This window comes from Asterias rubens, chromosome 1, assembly GCF_902459465.1.
Source record: "Asterias rubens chromosome 1, eAstRub1.3, whole genome shotgun sequence".
NCBI classification, from domain to species: domain Eukaryota; kingdom Metazoa; phylum Echinodermata; class Asteroidea; order Forcipulatida; family Asteriidae; genus Asterias; species Asterias rubens.
The window spans coordinates 25,442,442-25,461,751 of NC_047062.1; the positions used below are offsets into that span (position 1 = coordinate 25,442,442).

The 19,310-nt window shown below is 38.8% G+C and overlaps 1 protein-coding gene across 1 annotated transcript in view; it reads left to right on the forward strand.

Annotated features, from left to right (window-relative positions):
* LOC117306809 overlaps positions 1-13,021 on the forward strand; it is a 47,165-nt gene extending 34,144 nt beyond the window's left edge. The window contains exons 11-20 of the mRNA XM_033791336.1: positions 731-882; positions 1,370-1,447; positions 2,612-2,777; positions 3,552-3,684; positions 5,227-5,334; positions 6,069-6,194; positions 8,159-8,305; positions 9,647-9,835; positions 11,473-11,616; positions 12,581-13,021. Of these exons, the coding sequence (XP_033647227.1) occupies positions 731-882; positions 1,370-1,447; positions 2,612-2,777; positions 3,552-3,684; positions 5,227-5,334; positions 6,069-6,194; positions 8,159-8,305; positions 9,647-9,835; positions 11,473-11,616; positions 12,581-12,799 (1,462 nt within the window). The 3' untranslated portion in view covers positions 12,800-13,021. The remainder of the gene's footprint in view (positions 1-730; positions 883-1,369; positions 1,448-2,611; positions 2,778-3,551; positions 3,685-5,226; positions 5,335-6,068; positions 6,195-8,158; positions 8,306-9,646; positions 9,836-11,472; positions 11,617-12,580) is intronic.
* The last annotated feature ends 6,289 nt before the right edge of the window (positions 13,022-19,310 follow it).

Sequence of the window (19,310 nt, forward strand, 5' to 3'; positions counted from 1 at the left end):
CTGTCCGCACGTCATGATTTCCATCGCCCGACCATCGCGCGACCGAATATAGACCAATATCATGGTGCAGCAATCTTGAATTTTTTTCCCATAATATCGAAGTAACCAAATCGAGGCTGGACGAACTAAATAGTCTGGTTCCTATATGCAAAATGATTATTAGCAGTCATTATTGTTATTCGATACAAGGAACACGACCAAGATGACGACAGCACGATAAAGGTCTATAACTCGGCCTTCACATTAATTGTCATCCAAGATGGCGGTCAATGCATGGGACGTTGATGGAAACTGGGAGTATTAAGGACAAGAAGGCCATCATTTTTACTTGGAACAACTCACAGTTGTTTTTTATGACGTATGATAAACGGTATCATATAAGTATCACTCGTTTATTTCTCAAAAATATTGTTAAAACTGCAAAAGTCAAATTTTTGCTAATTCATATTTAGAGAGTATCACATATATGACTTCGATTAAAAATAGTTATGACTTACCCTTTGCGAGTATTTTGTCAATATCCCCCTTGAAGTTCCCATATGAATGTAAACAATTTACACTCTAAATTTACACTCTAAAAGTTTGACTCATTTAGGGTCATTTTGACACAGACTCCCGGTCCTACATAATACTCTAACCATGAAATGAGTCAGACCCAAGTGGGACATAAATCCGGTTCAATTCTGAAAGGGTAAGTTTAAAGAAATAAATATTAATTGTGGTTACGCAGGTGGATACATCCCAGAGAGGACTCGAACTCATCCGAAATGGCTGACAGTGGTAGGCCCATCCAATGCACCTACGTGGACTTTGTCAAAGACGGTGTCTGGCAGACCGCAGACTGCAACAAGCGTTTACCGTTTATTTGTCGTACCACCGCAGGTAAAATTATGTCTACCGTCTTATCTTGTAGTTTATTTTTATTTTTTATATTGCACTGGAAAAACCCCACCCCAAACCCAATAAACGAATGTGCCAATGACTAATGAGCTCTCTTGTTTTCACAACGCAGTTGTAAAGGCGTGTTCCTGCGTCCTTCGGATGGGACGTAAAGCCTATGGTCCCGTGTGTTGTGAGCGCACATAAAATAAACCAGTGCACTTATAAAAAAAAGAGTAGGGGTTTGCCCCAGTGTTCATGGTTTGATTGGATTGCGCCATGGATAGCACATGGTAAACCGTTACATAATTTAAACGTCGTCCCACATACCTTGCAGGAAAATACTTTATGTTGAAGCGCCTTGAGCGTCACTGAGTGACGAAAATGAGCGTTTATAAGAAACCATTATTGTTATTATTTTTCTAAAATATTACTAAAGGCAGCAAGTTTCAGGATATTTTCTTTATTTAGTTCCATCTTTGCCTTCTAGAGTTTGTTGAACAACAAATTGCTCTTTACAATGCTCTGGATGACTCACTGGAATGGCGGAAGGATATTGTCTGGCCAGGTAAGCCAAGTTATTTGTTTAAAGACAATGGACACTATTATTGGTAATTGTCAAAGACCAGTCTTCTCACTTGGTGTATCTCAACATATGCATAAAATAACAAACTTGTGAAAATTTGAGCTTGATTGTCGTCAAGAAAAACTATGGAAGAAAAGAACACCCTTGTCACACGAATTTGTGTGCTTTCAGATGCTTGATTTCGAGACCTCAAATTCTAAACTTGAGGTCTCAAAATCAAATTCGTGGAAAATTACTTCTTTCTCGAAAACTGCGTTACTTCAGAGGGAGCCGTTTCTCACAATGTTTTATAATATCAACCTTTCCCCATTACTGGTTACCAAATGAGGTTTTATGATGATAATTATTTTGAGTAATTACCAATAGTGTCCACTGCCTTTAAGTATCTGACATAACATCAATTAATTTTCAACTGGAGCTTCCCAAAAAAGTTTGCTAAATTACAAACCGTATAGTTAAGCCAATCTTCAAATTGTATCCCAATTTAGCCAATATCAGCCCCTCTGCTCTGATAATGTAACCATGTAGTGTTGCCAATGGGAGACTTTGAGTCGTAGTTCTGAGCATGCGCACATTACCGAGAACAATGGATTTTACCTGGTATGTCTGCTGCCACCAAGCATCCTGAAAGTCTCCCATTAGCCCATCGGATCGAACAACTTGACCCTAGTTTCGCCAATCCCTCTGCTCTAAAAATTGAACCATACTTATACGCCACTAAACCATTCTGCTATTAAGATTTAACCCTAGTTACGATGTGCACATTTATCGCACTTAAGCCCAACCTCTACAAACTAATCCCATTTACGGTGCAACATGGGATTTTGTCCCCAATGTTTGTGTCCCCCTTACGGTAAATGAACTTGACCTGAAAGAAGTTGTGTCAAAAGGAAAGAGGGCGCTATCAGACGAAAATATCTATCACCGTGTTGGGCAGAACCATGGGGGGGGGGGGGGCACGGAAAAATTCAAATATCAACGGTACTTTGCCCTACGATCGTGAAGGTACTAGTAATATATACGAATATTAAATTGAAACCACATTAATAAGCCAACAAAGGGCCACCTCTTCCATAAATTGAACCCTTTGGTCCATACAGCTTAAAACATTACTGATGTTCCAAATTACATTTTCCAAATGAACAGGAGATGGTCCTCCTCTAGACAGAACCCCAGAGATAAGGCAGATCGTCGTGAGGGAGTACCATGGTCTGGCACCTATTCTGTACTTCAGTATATGTGGGGTGACCACTTGCTGCGTTATTCTGTCGCTCTTCTTCTTAAGTTTCAACATAAAATACCGCCAACAAAGGTGAGGCTGTGTTCGCATCGGACTTTTCCCTATTAGCTATAAACAAAGCAAGGGTAATTTTACCATTTGACGTTCAGTGCGAACAGAAGTACCGGTGCCTCGTGAAAAGTACCAGTGCCTCTGTAGAAGCACAGTGCCTCTTTAGAAGTACAATGCCTCATTAGAAGTACCGGTGCCTCGTGAAAAGTACCAGTGCCTCTGTAGAAGCACGGTGCCTCTTTAGAAGTACAATGCCTCATTAGAAGTACAGTGCCTCTTTAGAAGTACCAGTGCCTCTGTAGAAGCACGGTGCCTCTTTAGAAGTACAATGCCTCATTAGAAGTACAGTGCCTCTTCAAAAGTACAGTGCCTCTTTAGAAGTACCAGTGCCTCTTTAGAAGTACCAGTGCCTCTTCAAAAGTACAGTTCCTCTCCAGAAGTGCAAGTGCCTCTTTAGAAGTACAGTGCCTCTTAAGAAGTACCAGTGCCTCTTCAAAAGTACAGTGCCTCTTTAGAAGTTGTTTTCTAATGGTGTCTTTCAGATTACTGTAGTCTTTGTTTTTTGGTTATTTTCTATTGTGTGATCAAGGGTCCCAATTGAGTGGGGCTGTGTGCCCGTTCGGGTTTCCTTTTCGCACTTAAGTTGTATCTCGATGTTTATGCAATAAAGGTAATAAGCTAAACTTAACACGAGGTGTTACCGTAAATCCAATATGCATTGATACCTCACCATGCAATACCTCAACACTATCAAGGCTAATATCCGTTTTTTGTGTTTATGTTATTTCTCCCTAGACACGTTAAGATGTCAAGCCCCAACCTCAACAACCTCATCATCTTAGGCGGTATACTTGTATACCTGTTCGTGGCCGTCTCAGGACTGGACACCAACCTCGTATCCGAAGACACATTCGGCGTCTTATGTTACGTAAGAACATGTTCAATCTCTGTTTTCGGTGCTCCTATCACTTTTGTTTATTTAAAAAAATACACTACAAGATTCTTTTTAAAACTATTGGTCCAGCTACACTGAATGCTTCATATAGCGTCTTTACATACAATTTGACTCCCCAAAAATGGCAAACATGGGCAGAGAGTAGCCTAGCCGCACGTGACCTCAGGGGTCTATCATTCTTTAGACATGCTTTAGACTCTTCTCAGATGACGTCACTTTTTTTATCGCTCGTATTTAAACGTACACACCTTAATAAACCGCAACGGGACACAACGCCGGATGGCACTACGCGTATGTCTTCTATTCACGTCGTTCTCATGGGTGATCGATTATGCTGCGCTAGTTGTTACTCAGCCCCAGCGGCCAGAGTATATCCATCAGGACCGCTGGGATGGGCTAATCAGCTTGAACAGATTCTTGTTCAGGAAGTACGTGTGTGCAGTGCACAGAAACATGAGTGTGATGCATGATGGGACTGAGCATTAACCAATGAGCGTGCTTGATATGTAAGCCTATCCCAGCGCCTTTGGTTAATGCAAGGGGGTGGGGGTTGAGAGAACGTAATTTTGTTTAATGATAATAATACTAATGGCTTTTTATATCGCGCTCAGGTCTGTCACGCAGTGACGCTCATGACGCTCCAACATGATTACCCCTGGTCACTTTGCCTTAAATCATTCCTACAAACATCTCAGCTCCCTAGGGAGTATACAGCCTTGTGCAACAAATGAGCCACTCGGCTAAATCAAACACAAGAACCATCTCTGCCCTCACATGTATCCATTTACCCCTGGGTGGAGAGAAGCAATTAAAGTGAAGTGTCTTGTTCAGGGATACAAGTGTCACGACCGGGATTCGAACACACACTCTGCTGAACAGAATCCGCCGCTCCTATAAATACGGCACGCTGTCCATGATAGCTATAGGCTGGTTGGTATCCTACATGACTCTACATATTACTCCATCATACAACACCTCCTGCGTTGCCATGCCACAGAAATGTGACGTCAGTCTCTATATAAGTTTGCGAAACTGAATGACTGCTATCTAACTCTTTTTTTATCACTTTCTCAGCATGAAGTGTTTTTTCAGCAAAGTGTTTTTTTTACAACAAAAAAACATTGACAACGACGGTTCTAAATTGTTTCTTTATCAAAAAGGACCGAGAAGTTATTTTGTTTTGTTCCTCATGCACTAACCTAGCTACGCACTTTTTGAAAGGGCGAAAATCAGCATAGTGACTGAACAAGTGATAAGAAAAGTCTTTGTACTGTAATTTGTATTTGTTTACTGCGTTGTAGATGATTTTGCTTTGCTAGGTTAATAAAGTTATTTTTTTAAAATTGTTTATTCCCCTTTTATTCTGCATGCATTTTCCTACGAAAACGCTGGTTAACGTTTTGATTAAATTATGTCATCGTGAAATAACCAACTACTAGGTCGGGAATTCAAAGCAGCATTCTTGCAGCATTCTATTCCACACCAAATTAAATTGTCTCATTATTTTGTTTACAGATGAAAACCTGGATTCTCTCTGTGGGGTTTGTGCTCGCGTTCGGCGCTTTGTTTAGTAAGACGTGGCGGGTTCATCGCGTAGCAGCCTTCAAGACGCCGAAAAGAAGGGTAACAATTTAGCAAAATTCCTTGAGACCCAAGAAAAGCCTTTTCATGAAAACAAATCCACCATCTAATACCCAGTATCACTTGCCTAGTACTCCAGTGCCGAAACTTGTTTTTGTTTTTTTAATTTTTGTATCGTGGCCACTTCTGTTTGCTTTTCTTTTAAAATAAGACCCTTTTAATCGGTCTTATGCATGTTATTTATAACAAAACAATACTAAGAAAACCTGACTGGAGTGTGAAAAATACATTGTCTGCCTGTTAACGGATTAAAAAAAAAAAAATCTTTTTACAATGAAATTATTGCATTAAAGCTTTTGAAATGTTACGTTTAACTATGGTACTCTTCAATGTTCACAGTCCAGGTTTCAAATGGGGGAGGGTTCGGAGTTCGGACATTAGTTGGAAGAAGCCACATGCCCCCCTACACTTACGCATGAAGAAGAAAACAAAGTTTGTTTTCTAATTTCGTCCAGGAGCCCAGAGCAGTAATGATTTACCTACAGTAAAGCCTCACACTTAAAGGATTTCATTTGACTGTGTTGTCCCTAACTGAAAATTCATGTCGGGCTTGGATTTTTATTTCCCACAAATATTACCACGGTTATTCACTGAAAAAAGAGAGATACAAAACGTATTACATTTGATAAAAAAATTAAAGACAGCAAAGCAACTAACAAAGGATTTGGCAGGAAAACTGCCCCCGACGTTTCAATAATTTAATTTTCTAACTATAGATTGTGACAGACGGCCAGCTTTTCATCATGGTCTTTGTTCTCTTGCTCGTTGACGTTGTCATTCTGTTACTATGGCAACTAATAGATCCACTTAAGATGGCAACTTTGGATCTATTTCCTCGGCGGGTAAGTAAAAACCGGTTTAGTACCAGTGTTTTTTAGAGGCCGGCAAGGAGGGTTCGAGGTAGAGGTCCTGGGAAAGTTTGTAAGCGCTATAACCAGATTGACAAAACAGATGGGTTTTAAGTTGGGATTTGAAAGTGACCAATGAAGGAGCTCCTTGAATGTGGGTGGGTAGCTTGTTCCAAAGTGTTGGAGCTATGACTGACAAGGCCCGATCGCCATAGCGTGTCATGGTGCGGGGTCCCGGGGAAAGCTGGAAATGAGTGATTGAAGAAGAACGAATTGCTATTATAGGAGATAAACAATATTAGGCATAAAGTCATTACAATTTTATTACGCAAACTCAACAGAATATATCAGTGTAAATTACGCTGCAAAATCATCAGAGTGTACAAGGCCAAGGCTAATACATCCTCGTGCAGAACCGGTACCAGACCAAGGCAGACTAGTCATCTTAATGACTAGTCTATGACGCTGCAAATCCATTAGTGTCTATATTATCAAAAAATGTCTAATGTCTAATTCATTAATTTCCACTTAACTGCTATTTTTGTGTGTTGTGTTGTCATTTAGCCTTCGAGAAAGACTCTGCTATGTTAAAAACGTCAAACCATTAACTATGTTTTTGTTCCATTACAAAATGTCTTGGCTACTTTTTTGTATATCTAGTTTTTGACAAAGTCGTGAATCTATACCCACTGTGCATAAAGATGTATCTGCTGTTATTTTCCTGTATAAGTTTCAGCTTCATTGGTCGTCACGTTTTGTTGAGATAATATGTTAAACACAGAGCAAGTTTTTGTTATTGGAGAGTCGCGTGAATCTGTTGTTCATGCTAAAATAATGGTCATCTCACTGGGATGAATTTGTTTTTCTTGAAACTGTTCAGCAGGTAATATTTTAAGGGAAGTTGTCTATCATGATTACTTTTAAAGACACTGGCCATTATTAGTAATTGTCAAAGACCAGTCTTCTCACTTGCTGTATCTCAGCATTTGCATAAAATAACAAACCTGTGAAACTTTGAGCTCAATTGGTCGTTGGGAGATAATAATGAAAGAAAATACACCCTTGTCACACGAAGTTGTGTGCTTTCAGATGGTGCTTGATTTCGAGACCGCAAATTCTGAGGTCTCGAAATCAAATTCGTGGTAAACTACTTCTTTCTCGAAAACTACGTTACTTCAGAGGGAGCCGTTTCTCACAATGTTTTATACTATCAACCTTCCCCGATTGGTCGTTACCAAATAAGGTTTAATGATAACAATTATTTTCAGATTACCAATAGTGTCCACTGCCTTTAAACCGTGTAAGTTTATTGTAGTTTTGGTTTGCCCTTTTTTTCTCGTACAAAGAGTATCCAAACTCTTTAAAGGCAGTGAACACTATTGGTAATTACTCAAAATAATTATTAGCATCAAAACTTTCTTGACAACGAGTAATGGGAGAGGTTCATAGTACAAAGCATTGTGAGAAACAGCTCCCTCTGAAGTGGCGTGAGAAAGAAGTAATTTTCAACGAATTTTATTTCGAGACCTCAAGTTTAGAATTTGAGGTCTCGAAATCAAGCATCTCATCAAAGCACACAACTTCGTGTGACAAGGGTGTTTTTTCTTTCATAGTTATCTCGCAACTACGACGACTGTGCGGCACCTAAATGTAGCCCGAGTCCTAAATGTAGCCTGACCTAAATGTCTACATTTAGGGCTTGGGCTACATTTAGGTGCCGCACAGACGACCAATCGAGCTGAAATTTTCACAGGTTTGTTGTGTTATGCATATGTTGAGATACACCAAGTGAGAAGACTGGTCTTTGACAATTACCAATAGTATACACTGACTTTATTAATGCAAAATCATATGTGTGTATCAGTCCAAATTACAATGCCAAATCCTCAAACAGAGGACACTACATGTTTCCCCTAAGACGAAACAAAACTTTCTGATTGCATGATTAACTGTTACAGGTAGATCCAGACTCTGAGAACACATTCATACAGCCGTATATCCGCTATTGTACGTGCGATACGTTAACCATATGGCTTGGAGCTTTGTACGGCTACAAGGGCCTGCTGCTGATTTTCGGCACATTCCTAGCATGGGAAACAAGACAGGTATGCATCGGTTTAAAGGCAGTGGACACTATTGGTAATTACTCAAAATAATTATTAGCATAAAACTGTTCTTGGTGACGAGTAATGGGGAGAGGTTGATGGTATAAAACATTGTGAGAAACGGCTCCCTCTGAAGTGACATAGTTTTTGAGAAAGAAGTAATTTTTCATGAATTTGATTTCGAGACCTCAGATTTAGAACTTGAGGTCTCGAAATCAACCATCTAAACGCACACACAAGGGTGTTTTTTTTCTTTCATTATTATCTCGCAAGTTCGATGACCAATTGAGCTCAAACTTTCACAGGTAGGTTATTTTATGCATGTGCTGAGATACACCAACTGTGAAGGCTAGTCTTTGATAATTACCAATAGTGTCCACTGCCTTTAAAAGAGTCGAATCAAAATAAGGTTCCATACACTTGTTTTGAATGGATCACAAATGATTTACGTTCAGTACAGATTTCGATTTCGTAATGGTGGCAAAGTGGTTTAGAAAGTCGAATTCAAGTTCTGGTGGTTATGTCATCGGAGTGTGGGTTCGGGTCTCGGTAGTGACACTTATGTCTTCGAGCAAGATACTTCACTATGATTGCTTTTCTTCGCCCAGGGGTATAAATGCGAGGGTAGAGGTTGATATTGTGAATGAAAACACCTTTGGACCGCTACGGAGCAGAACACTTAGATAAAAATATCATAAAAACCCCAAAACATTGATAACCTATGGAACAAGATTGTCAGTTGGCTGTCAACGTAACTTGGGGGCATTCGAACCAAACGGGTCACTCAAAGTATATATTGAACCTGTGTGTTCTCACATAAGGCAACAAGGAGTTCTGGTACGATAGTCTGTCTATGGACAATATTGCTATTGTACCAAGTGAATACAAATACTACAATTCACTGTCCATTAAAGCCATGTGACACTTTCGGTAAACGGTATTGTCCAAAGGCCTACACTTCGTGTATCACAACTTATATATAAAATAACAAACCTGTGAAAATTTAGGCTCAATTGGTCATCGGAGTAGGGAGAAAATAACGGGATAACCCACCCCTGTTTCTGCACGTTTCGCCGTGTCATGACATGTTTTTAAAAAAATCCGCAATTCTCGATATCGAGAATTGATGATAGTTTTAATGTTACTCAAAAAGTAAAGCATTTCATGGAATGATATTTCAAGAGAAGTCTTTCACCATTACGTTCTGTAAACCCTGTAAGTTATTTGTAAATCTGTGAACTTTTTTTTGCCTGTTCCGAACGTGTCTTTAACTGTCACATTCATTTCGATGATTACTAACAAATCAAAGCCACACTTTATTAACATGCCCCCCCCCCTCAGGTGTCAATTCCCGGTTTGAACGACAGCAAGCTGATCGGCATCAGCGTCTATAATGTAGTCATCTTGTGTCTGATTGGCGTAGCTGTCAGTGTCGTCATCAACAACGACCCGGAAGCACTTTTCCTGTTCGTGTCGTGCATCATCCTATTCTGCACAAGTATCACACTGACAGTTGTGTTTGTCCCGAAGGCAAGTGAATGAACTTTAAATGTCCACAGATTTACACTAAACTCACACAGTTTGAAGATAATGACACTAGACAGCGTCCCTAAAAATATTATTTGCTGAGGTGCTGTAGTTTTTGAGAAATGAGTTAAACAATGTCATGAAAATAATTTTCGTCTGAGTGGTCAAAAGACGAAAACTATTTAAATTGTATTTACGTGCATTGTTTTACTCATTTCTCAAAAACGACAGCACCTCAGCAACTACTACGCTTTATACTATCATTATTTTCAAACGTTGCAAGTTTAATTTAATCTGTGGACATTGTGTTTTGTGTTTCAAAATGTACCCAGATCCTTTAAAGGTACCAATGTCTTGGATTGGTCGAGTTGGTCCATGAAAAGCATTTGAAACCGTTTGTTATAAAACGCATTATGGTTAGAAAGATGTTTTAAAAGTAGAATATAATGATACACACAAACATGCCTCGAAAATGCGTGGTTTTCCTTTTACTTTGCGGACTAACGCAGTCGGCCATTTTAAAACTTGACTCCACAAAATGGCGTGCCGTGTTAGTTCACCATGTAGAAGGAAAACTATGCAATTTCGAGGCATATTTTGTGTCGATCATTCATCTTCCAACCATGTGCATTTTATAGCAAACGGTTTCAAACGCTTTTCATAGACCAACTCGCCCGATCCAATGCAACGAGCCAATTTTTGTAAGGGAAAACAAGAAGAAAATAATCAAGATGATAATCGGGGAGCTAGAGGTACGATTTTGTTTCCTTTTAAAACAGTCTCGATTGTAGGATGACGAGGGAAACATGTATCAGAGAATGGTTTTGTTTTGTGGAAAGATCCATTCTTGGTAAGGGAAAACAAGAAGAAAAATAATCAAGATGACAACAGCTCAGTGAAACTGGAGATGGGAATAAATATTCCTCTTAAAACAGTCTAGATTGTAGGATGGAGGGAAGCCATGCAATGAGTTCCAAAGAGATGCTGCATTAAATAAAGCTGATCTTTGTTCCATACGTCTCACCAAAGCAACGTTGAACACCCAGCAGGGTGGACATGTGCGCATTACAAGTTTTATTATTATTATTATTTATTATTATTATTAACATTGTTTGGGGGTGAGAACAAGCACAGAAAGCCTGGCTTCACACCCAAACACCCTGATAGAAGAAACCAGTTCGGGCAAAAGTTTGTTGTACTTTCTTTAATAATAATATATCTATAGTTTAAGATATATTCTGTGCTCCTTACATATAAATGATTCGAAACAGCAAACTGCGTTTTAAATTACCCAGAGAAAAACACACAGCATGGACAAAAATGACAAAGAAACAAGACTGGTCACTAGGCCACAGTGCCTCCAAACCACAGTAAGGGGACACATCTGTCCTTCCAACAGATAACTAATAGTTACTCACAAATGCCTTATACTGCTGGTAATGTTTTGAAGTTGTCAAGAAACAGGTACATCCAACCCTACATATGTAAACAATCTAAACTATTTGGTAAGGGGGTGGGGGGGGGACTAGGATTAAAGAGAAACAAAAGATAAACAAGGCACATGAGAACAATATTTTAAGAACTATAAATAAATGGCATGAATTGATCTTCCAACATTGCATTTATTAATTGGCAAACAGATTATTGCAGTGGTGAAGTATCCGGAAGGTGACCCAAACCAGCCCAAGACCAGGAGTCGAACTAATAACATTAGTGAGACATCAAGTGGAGGTGGTGGAAACCTATTGAAGGAGAACAAAGAACTTAAACATACCATCAAGGATGTGAGTGTAGTCATCCACCAAACTACATATTATTTTAACACTGGGTATTGGATTTGATATTTTTCAATTATTGCACAAGTTACATACAACAGAAACAGTCCGGTACCAACACAGCTGAAATCGTTCTGATCAGGGTCAAGTCAGGTTGACCCATAGTGGGTCAAGTCAGGTTGACCCATAGTGGGTCAGCCTGACCTAGAACGTGTTCTCAAACTGGAGTTAACCTTTGATTCTGCTCCATTTTGACCCGACTATGAATCATGTTGACAAATATTCCGGGTCAGACTGACTTAGAAAAGGGCCAAACGCCATGGAACCACGCAGATCCGGGTCAATTCTGACCTGGAGGTTGTGAAGTTATTCTGTCAGCAGCTTGATTAGGCCCGAAAAGGGTATTTTAAAAGTGGACAAAATTTCTCGTAACTAAGATTGCTCTTCTCTTTGAGCTAGCTAACCATCAGCAATGACAGATTTTGTTATCAAACCCGAGGTTGAGTAAACCTACACGAGCACCAAGTCAAAACCAAGAAGTCAGAACTAAACTTGGTAAAAGGCCTATAAACAAAATCCCCACCAGTGGGAAGCAGTCGATAACTGTGTCCGTTAGACCAAATTGTCTGCTTAGGACTGAAAGGTCCTCAGTTTAATTGGTACGGATTTTGAAAAGCTGCTTTTGCCTAAAAATATATGAGAGCTAATTGTAAATGGAGTCAAGAGTGGTAATCAAGAGTGGTCATCAAATTATTTGTTTGAAAAAAAATCGCCTTCTAACGAAAACAAAAATTGTTTGGTTTTGACTTTTCCCCCTACTTTATATGCATCTTCATTTTAAGGACCTTTTGATCATCACGTAAACGAAATTGCCATTCATGACCAAAGTTCTGAGCAGACGAAACTATGTTCTACTGATTCTTACTTCAAAATAATACTTTCCTCTTCTAATTTGCTCTCTTCCCCTGCTCAGCTTGAGGATGAAATCAACGCAATCAAAAAGCAGTCCACATCTTCGCCACCAGGGAACGGTAAAGGGTGTGGTTTCTGGTCGTGTGGATTGGTATGTGGCTGCAACCCATCCAGGGAGAAAGGCTACATCCACGAGACGAGCTCTGATCACCACCAGGACTCAACCATCAGTCCCGCCGACACAACAGGGCCATCGACCCAAGCCACGGCGAGTGTGTAAGAGCAAACAAGAGGACAAAAACGTAACCAAAAACCAAAACCAATTCTATTTTTGCACAGATGGAACTAAATGCCTTAACAATTATATTTAAAAGAGATTTAATAGAGGGTTTTTCAACAAAAGGAAAACAAAAGTGCCGTTTAATGGCGCTGACCGTTAGTGCAGAGCCGTATATTGTGAGTTACTACAGCTTGCGATTTAAAGCCATTTTGTGCCCCCCCCCCCAAAAAAAAAAAACCAAAACAACGACAACAACAACAACAAAACAAACAAACAAACAAACGCATGGGCGAAGGCGGGGTGACATACTAGTCTCCCCGTTAGGTTTTGCTGCATTTGGGAGACAAAATGGCGTCCAGCAACCACGTGACCAACACAAACTGGTTACAATACACAGCTCTGCATTAGTGGGGAGTCGGTATTGAGCAGTAGCATAAGTTAGTCTTTTCTCAAGTCACAAGGACTCTGCAGCGAGTCTAAACAAAAACAAAAGTCGTATTATGTACACGTACGCCTAATTCAGGCGTCTGTTAATACATCTGTTGTGTGACTGCCTGGGGGTCACCGTACTGAAGATGGGCATGAGAAAAGATGGATTAACACCAACCTGAAAGTACGACTTGAGTCAAGCCTAGCGAAGTATTCATGTTTAGTGTGTTGATCAGTGAACATAAACACCGTAGGTTTTGAAACTTTGCATGGTGGAAGTACGATATGGAAAGGTTTGCGGTAACTCCATGTAATGATTATCTCTAATGAGTTGGCGTGGTTCTGATAAGAACAGTTGGTTTCAACTCAAGAATTCGGTATTGAGCAGTAGCATAAGTAACTGCTCAATACCGGAGTTGAAACCAACGGTTCTTTTCAGAACCACCCCAACTCATTAGAGATAGTCATTACATGGTGTTACTGCAAACCTTTCCATATGTACACCGCTTAACTAGTAAAACAAAGAAAACACGAATGTTTTGCCTGTGTACCATATTTGCCTACTTCATCACATGTTTACAAAAGAGTTTCAAAAAGCACGAATATTCATCTTAAAGGGTCTATGTAACTTTTGTAGGACAAAAAACACAATGTCCACAGATTTACACTAAACTTACACAGTTTGAAGATAATGATAGTAGAAAGCTTCCCTAAAAATATTACGTGCTGAGGTGCTGTAGTTTTTGAAAAAAAACCCGAGTAAAACAATGTCATGAAAATATTTTTCGTCTCATGAGACGAAAATTATTTTAATCATTTACAAACGTATTTTCATGACATTGTTTTACTCATTTCTCAAAAACTAAAGCACCCCAGTAAGTATTATTTCAAGGGAAGCTTTCCACTATCATTATCTTCAAACCCTGTAAGTTAAATGTTAATCTATGGACGTTTGAAAAGGTACCCAAATCCTTTAAGTTGAGTTGTCAGTATACCACAGTGATTTTGTGACATTGCACTTTGCTTTCGTAAGATCAATCTTTACTCATTGTGAAAATGGCTCATTGACTTTCTGCAGGCACGAATTATACACAGCTCAGTAGGCAAACTTGACTTCTACACTTTATAGAAATTGCACTGTCTAATTTTCACCAACTTTTGATATGAAGATAGAAGGCACATCTCAAAACTTGTTTATTGGTACTTTTAAAACTCTTGAAATGTTTACCATATCATTGTATTTTCTTTCCTGCCAGAAGGTCAATGGATTGTACAGATTTGTTTTTGTAAACTCACTTGGTTTATATGTAGTTTGTGTACAAATTCAACTCTCATTCCATATACAAAAACTGGTTGCTGTTGTGTAAATGTTTGTATTTATACCACTTTTTCGATTTTTAAAAAAAAATTCTTCCGTCCAACACGTGAAAGATTGTTAGTTTTTTTCACATACGTAATGTACAATGCAATGTAAATGTTTAGATTTATTGAGTGAAATCGGATGCCATAAACGAATGTTTCACTTCTGAATAGATGAAGATGAAAATTGACGAGCGTCCAAAACAAGTAATGTTTCCTTGGTTGCACACATCTTTCTTGTTAACTTAATGTTCCAGTGACAGAGTCTAGTCTTGTATAAGATTGATGTGCAATTGGTCTTGAATAATGCACTGGAGCACGTGTGACCCGTTGAGTTTCCCCGGTCATTCGGTGAGCTGTTAGTTTTGATTTGATTTGTTTATTTTATATGCAAATCCAAGGGCAAGTTCGAGCAGCGGCCATTTTGTCGAGTAGTCAATGTTCAACGGCAATCTATGCGTGCACTACATCATGGGTACCATCAGGCAAAATCCCATCCCTCAATGGTCGACAATAGTCAACTATAGTCCCTCGCTCCTTGTGTGATGATAAAGTTAAGATTTTCACTTGGGCCACACACTTTTCTCACATGATAAATAATCCCATCAAATCGAATTACTGACACTAACATATCAACCCTTACAACTTCCCTGGCCCAGTCGACTGACTGTCGACCATGCTAGTTGATCTGGCCCATTCGACTTACTAAAACAAAAATGACAAATTACTATGATGACTTAGTCGACTCACTGTCGACTTCTTTATCGAACCTATGATGACAAAGTTTGAAATACTATGGTGTTAGGTTAGTACCAGAAAAACACACATACTATTTTACACAACCGGCTACCATTTACACTTACAATTTAATGGGAAACGATATGCTTTACGTCCCCCTTTCTCCAATACACAGCTTATTTTTTGAAGGAGTTGTTATACTACTTCTGCTTTATGCATTATTTGTCAGTCGAATTGATTTAGTCCCGTCCCGGGTGTTTTCCCTCGTTCGCGCACTTGTACGCGTTTTTGCAATGTTTTTTTTGGTACATGTTTTGTGCAAATTCCTGTACTGCGGGTCCTGCTAGACAGGTACACTGGGCAGTTAGCACACCCAAATACCTGCTACGCATATGATCTGATCATAGTGCAAGGGTGTGATGCGTTGCACAATGACCACGTGACGACAGTAAAGTTGCGATGACATCATCAGATCACATCAAGAAATCAGTGTTAGTGTTAGTTTTAATGTCAACTGTCACTTTAACAAAATTAACAATACCAATTACCCTGTCATTGTCTGTACTCCGTTTCGTTTATTTGTTTCCCGTTCAGTTTATTTTGTTTTCCTGTCCCTTATCATAGTCCCTTTTCTGTCGTCCTTTCCCGTATTATTTCCCCAGCCGACCCCATTAATTTTGTTCCCGTCCTAATCATTATTTTCTCGTCCTGTTTTTCCCGTTTTGCACTTTTTGTCAGTCGAATGAATTGTGTTCCCGTTCCCGTCCCGTTCGCGCACGCACACACACACGATTCGGCTATTTATAAAGAGATTATTATGTATGAAACATGGACAATATTGGTAATTGTCGAAGACTAGCCGTGACAGTTGGAGTATCTCAACATATGCATAAAATAACAAACCTGTGAAAATTTGAGCTCAATCGGTCATCGAACTTGCAAGACAACAATGAAAGAAAAACACCCCTGTCACACGAAGTTGCGCGCGTTAGGATGGTTGATTTCGAGACCTCATGCTCGAAATCTGGGGTCTCGAAATCAAATTCGTAGGAAAAATACTTCTTTCTCGAAAACTATGGCACTTCAGAGGGAGCCGTTTCTCACAATGTTTTATACCATCAACCTCTCCCCATTACTCGTCACCAAGAAAGGTTTTATGCAAATAATTATTTTAAGTAATTGCCAATAGTGTCCACTGTCTTTAACGTTTTTTTTGTCAATCTCAACTCCCACGGTATGGGAGCGTCACTGAGTTTGACAGCACCATACACAGCTATATATTAGAGGGCCATTTTATAGTACGTTGACAACTCCTTGAAAGTGAAAGCAAATTGGCAACATGGGTGATTTTTCAATTCTTGGTTCACGGTGTTGGAGAGTTACTAAGTTGGACAACGCCATAACAAATATATATATACTAGAAGTCCCTCTATAGTACGTTGACAACTCGCTGTTAGAGAAAGTCCATTCGACAGTATGGGTGATTTTGTCCACTCTTGTTTGTACAGTTTGAAGCCTTTCCCCTTGTGACTGAATTGACTCTTGAGGATAAGAGCCCGGCGTGTGTTCTTTTACAAATCAAACTATCACTTACACTTTCACTTTATGTACTCACTATGAATCAATTTAGTAATTTTCCCAACACACTGTAGTCTGTGAAGAGATGGTCATTGATATTGCCAGCTCAGTGTTGCAAGGTAGCTAACCGCAATTCCGTATTATGATATGACTCAAAAGGGCAATGTATATCAATGTTATTTTGAAGAAAAAAAAATATAAACAACTCAAAATTCATACACAAAACAGATGTTTTTCGTGAAAATATTATTGTTTTTTTTGTGTGCTAAAGAATTACTTCAGAGATCAATGATCAATGATTACTTCTTGATCAATAAGCTCAATTTGCCAGGGGCACAAATTATGCACCTTTATCAATTTTATGAAATCTTTCAATGAAAACTCCACTAATTACCCCATAGACCTGAGCAGACATTATCGCAAAATCAAAATCAATGGGAAATCCCTTTATTAGTTTTTGTTTATAATAATTTGTAATATATTATAGAATGTGTTAATGGGTTGTCGGTGTTTTTTCTGTATCGATGAAGCTGTTCCCACCAAACCATAGCCTTTTATTGTGAAAGATACATTTATAAGCCATTTAGTAGCCAAACAATGTATGGGCGAAGTAAATGTTATCCACACATTCATAAATACACTGTCTACTGAGAAAACGATTGCACCACAAAACTAAATTCTACCTTGGGCTTGTCTTTTTGGGCTAACCACGCACATTTTTGTAATTATGTTTACCCACACAGTCGTCAGGTGCATTTTTAAACTAGTATTTTGCTGTTGAAATAGTACGTTTCCATGGAAAGGCGAAAATAATTCAATTATTTACATATTTATAACATGGCCGATACGGAGGTTTCCGTCCTTGTGACATGTTTTGGCTTGGTCAATATAAACGGAAACAACTAGTTTAATTATGTTAATTTTGCATCGGGGATAAAGAGTATTATTTTTACTTCACCCATCCTACATCCGATGTAATAGCACTGTATACTCAGTACTTTCCCGAGTTCTGTGCAACCAATCCACAGGCATAAAATACGCGGGTGGGGATCGAACCCACGACCTTTGCAGTTCTAGAACAGTGCCAAACTTGTGTTTGGAATTAACTTCTCTGAAAATATAAAACAAATATATATATTTTTTTCCAGAAATAGGTACCCATTGGTGACCAGGATTTGTATATTACGGTAAAGAATTGTTAGCTGAATACTACTCTTTGTTCATTGTTTAAAAATATGAATTTGAATAAATTGAAGATTAATGATGTCGTTTATAACATTCAATTTATCTGTAGTGCAACGCAGTTATTTTGTTTTCCTCATGGTTTGTGCTTGTCATTGTCCAATTGTGTCACTTCTTGTTTAAAGAAAATCAATGATCAATATAATTATTTGCTGGTCGTCTGGCAAGGTTATGACCTAGATTTACGATAGGTTCTTAAACAGGCTGCCCGCAAATTATCGAAGATTTAAACAATAGAGAAAGCTAAGAAGACCATGCAATGACTTGAATGTAACTAGAGCCGAAACTAAAGTGATATTTTTATATGGTGCACCCATATGCCTTTTTCTTAAATAAGCCCCATTGTCTTTAATTTTGGTTGCAACAGTCGAAATCAGCAGGTTCTTTTAAGCTTTTCAAACACTTTTCTTAAATATGACTTTATTTCAGAAATTCAGAAGGAAATGTTTCACTAAAACATATTCTAGTATGAGGTAATAGTAAGCTTCAAACCCTGTAATACCTTTAAAGATAAAACTAATTACAAAAGAGAGAATGGAAATTGATTTGTTCGTCCAAACACCAATGATCTCATTTAGACTGCCTTCAGTAAACAATGACTTTCATCAAAACCCGCAGCGAAAGGTAAATGACATGCAGTTCTCCAAGTTGACAGCTTTGACACACTGGAGGCCTATACACTAATGGATTAACGCTTCAAAAAAAATGCGCCTGGCTATTTATAAGGGACACTTGTTGATTGTGTCAGTAATACGACACGAGCGATGGGATATGGGGATTGTGCCTTTGATGGAACAAACATGGAACGAGATACACAGTCAGAATATGTTATGAGGAAGATATTTGGCTTGAGGGTCATCGCTGATATGTTATTTAAACAAAAGTAATTACAGGTAGTACGAGCTGTGTTAGCCATTTTGAAAATTCAAAATAACATGTTGTTCGATGTTTTTTTTCTTCGAAACTCAAATTTGCGTTAACCCTTTGGCTAAATTGCTTTCTTATGACATAAGCTAATCGTAAGCTAAACTCCGCGTTTTATACCACTTATCCCGTCAAATATTCACATTTATGGGTATCAAATATTTTTTTAACTTTATACTCTACAAAGTCAGGATTGAATATTTTGCTTGTTAAAGGAACACGTTGCCTTGGATCGGTTGGT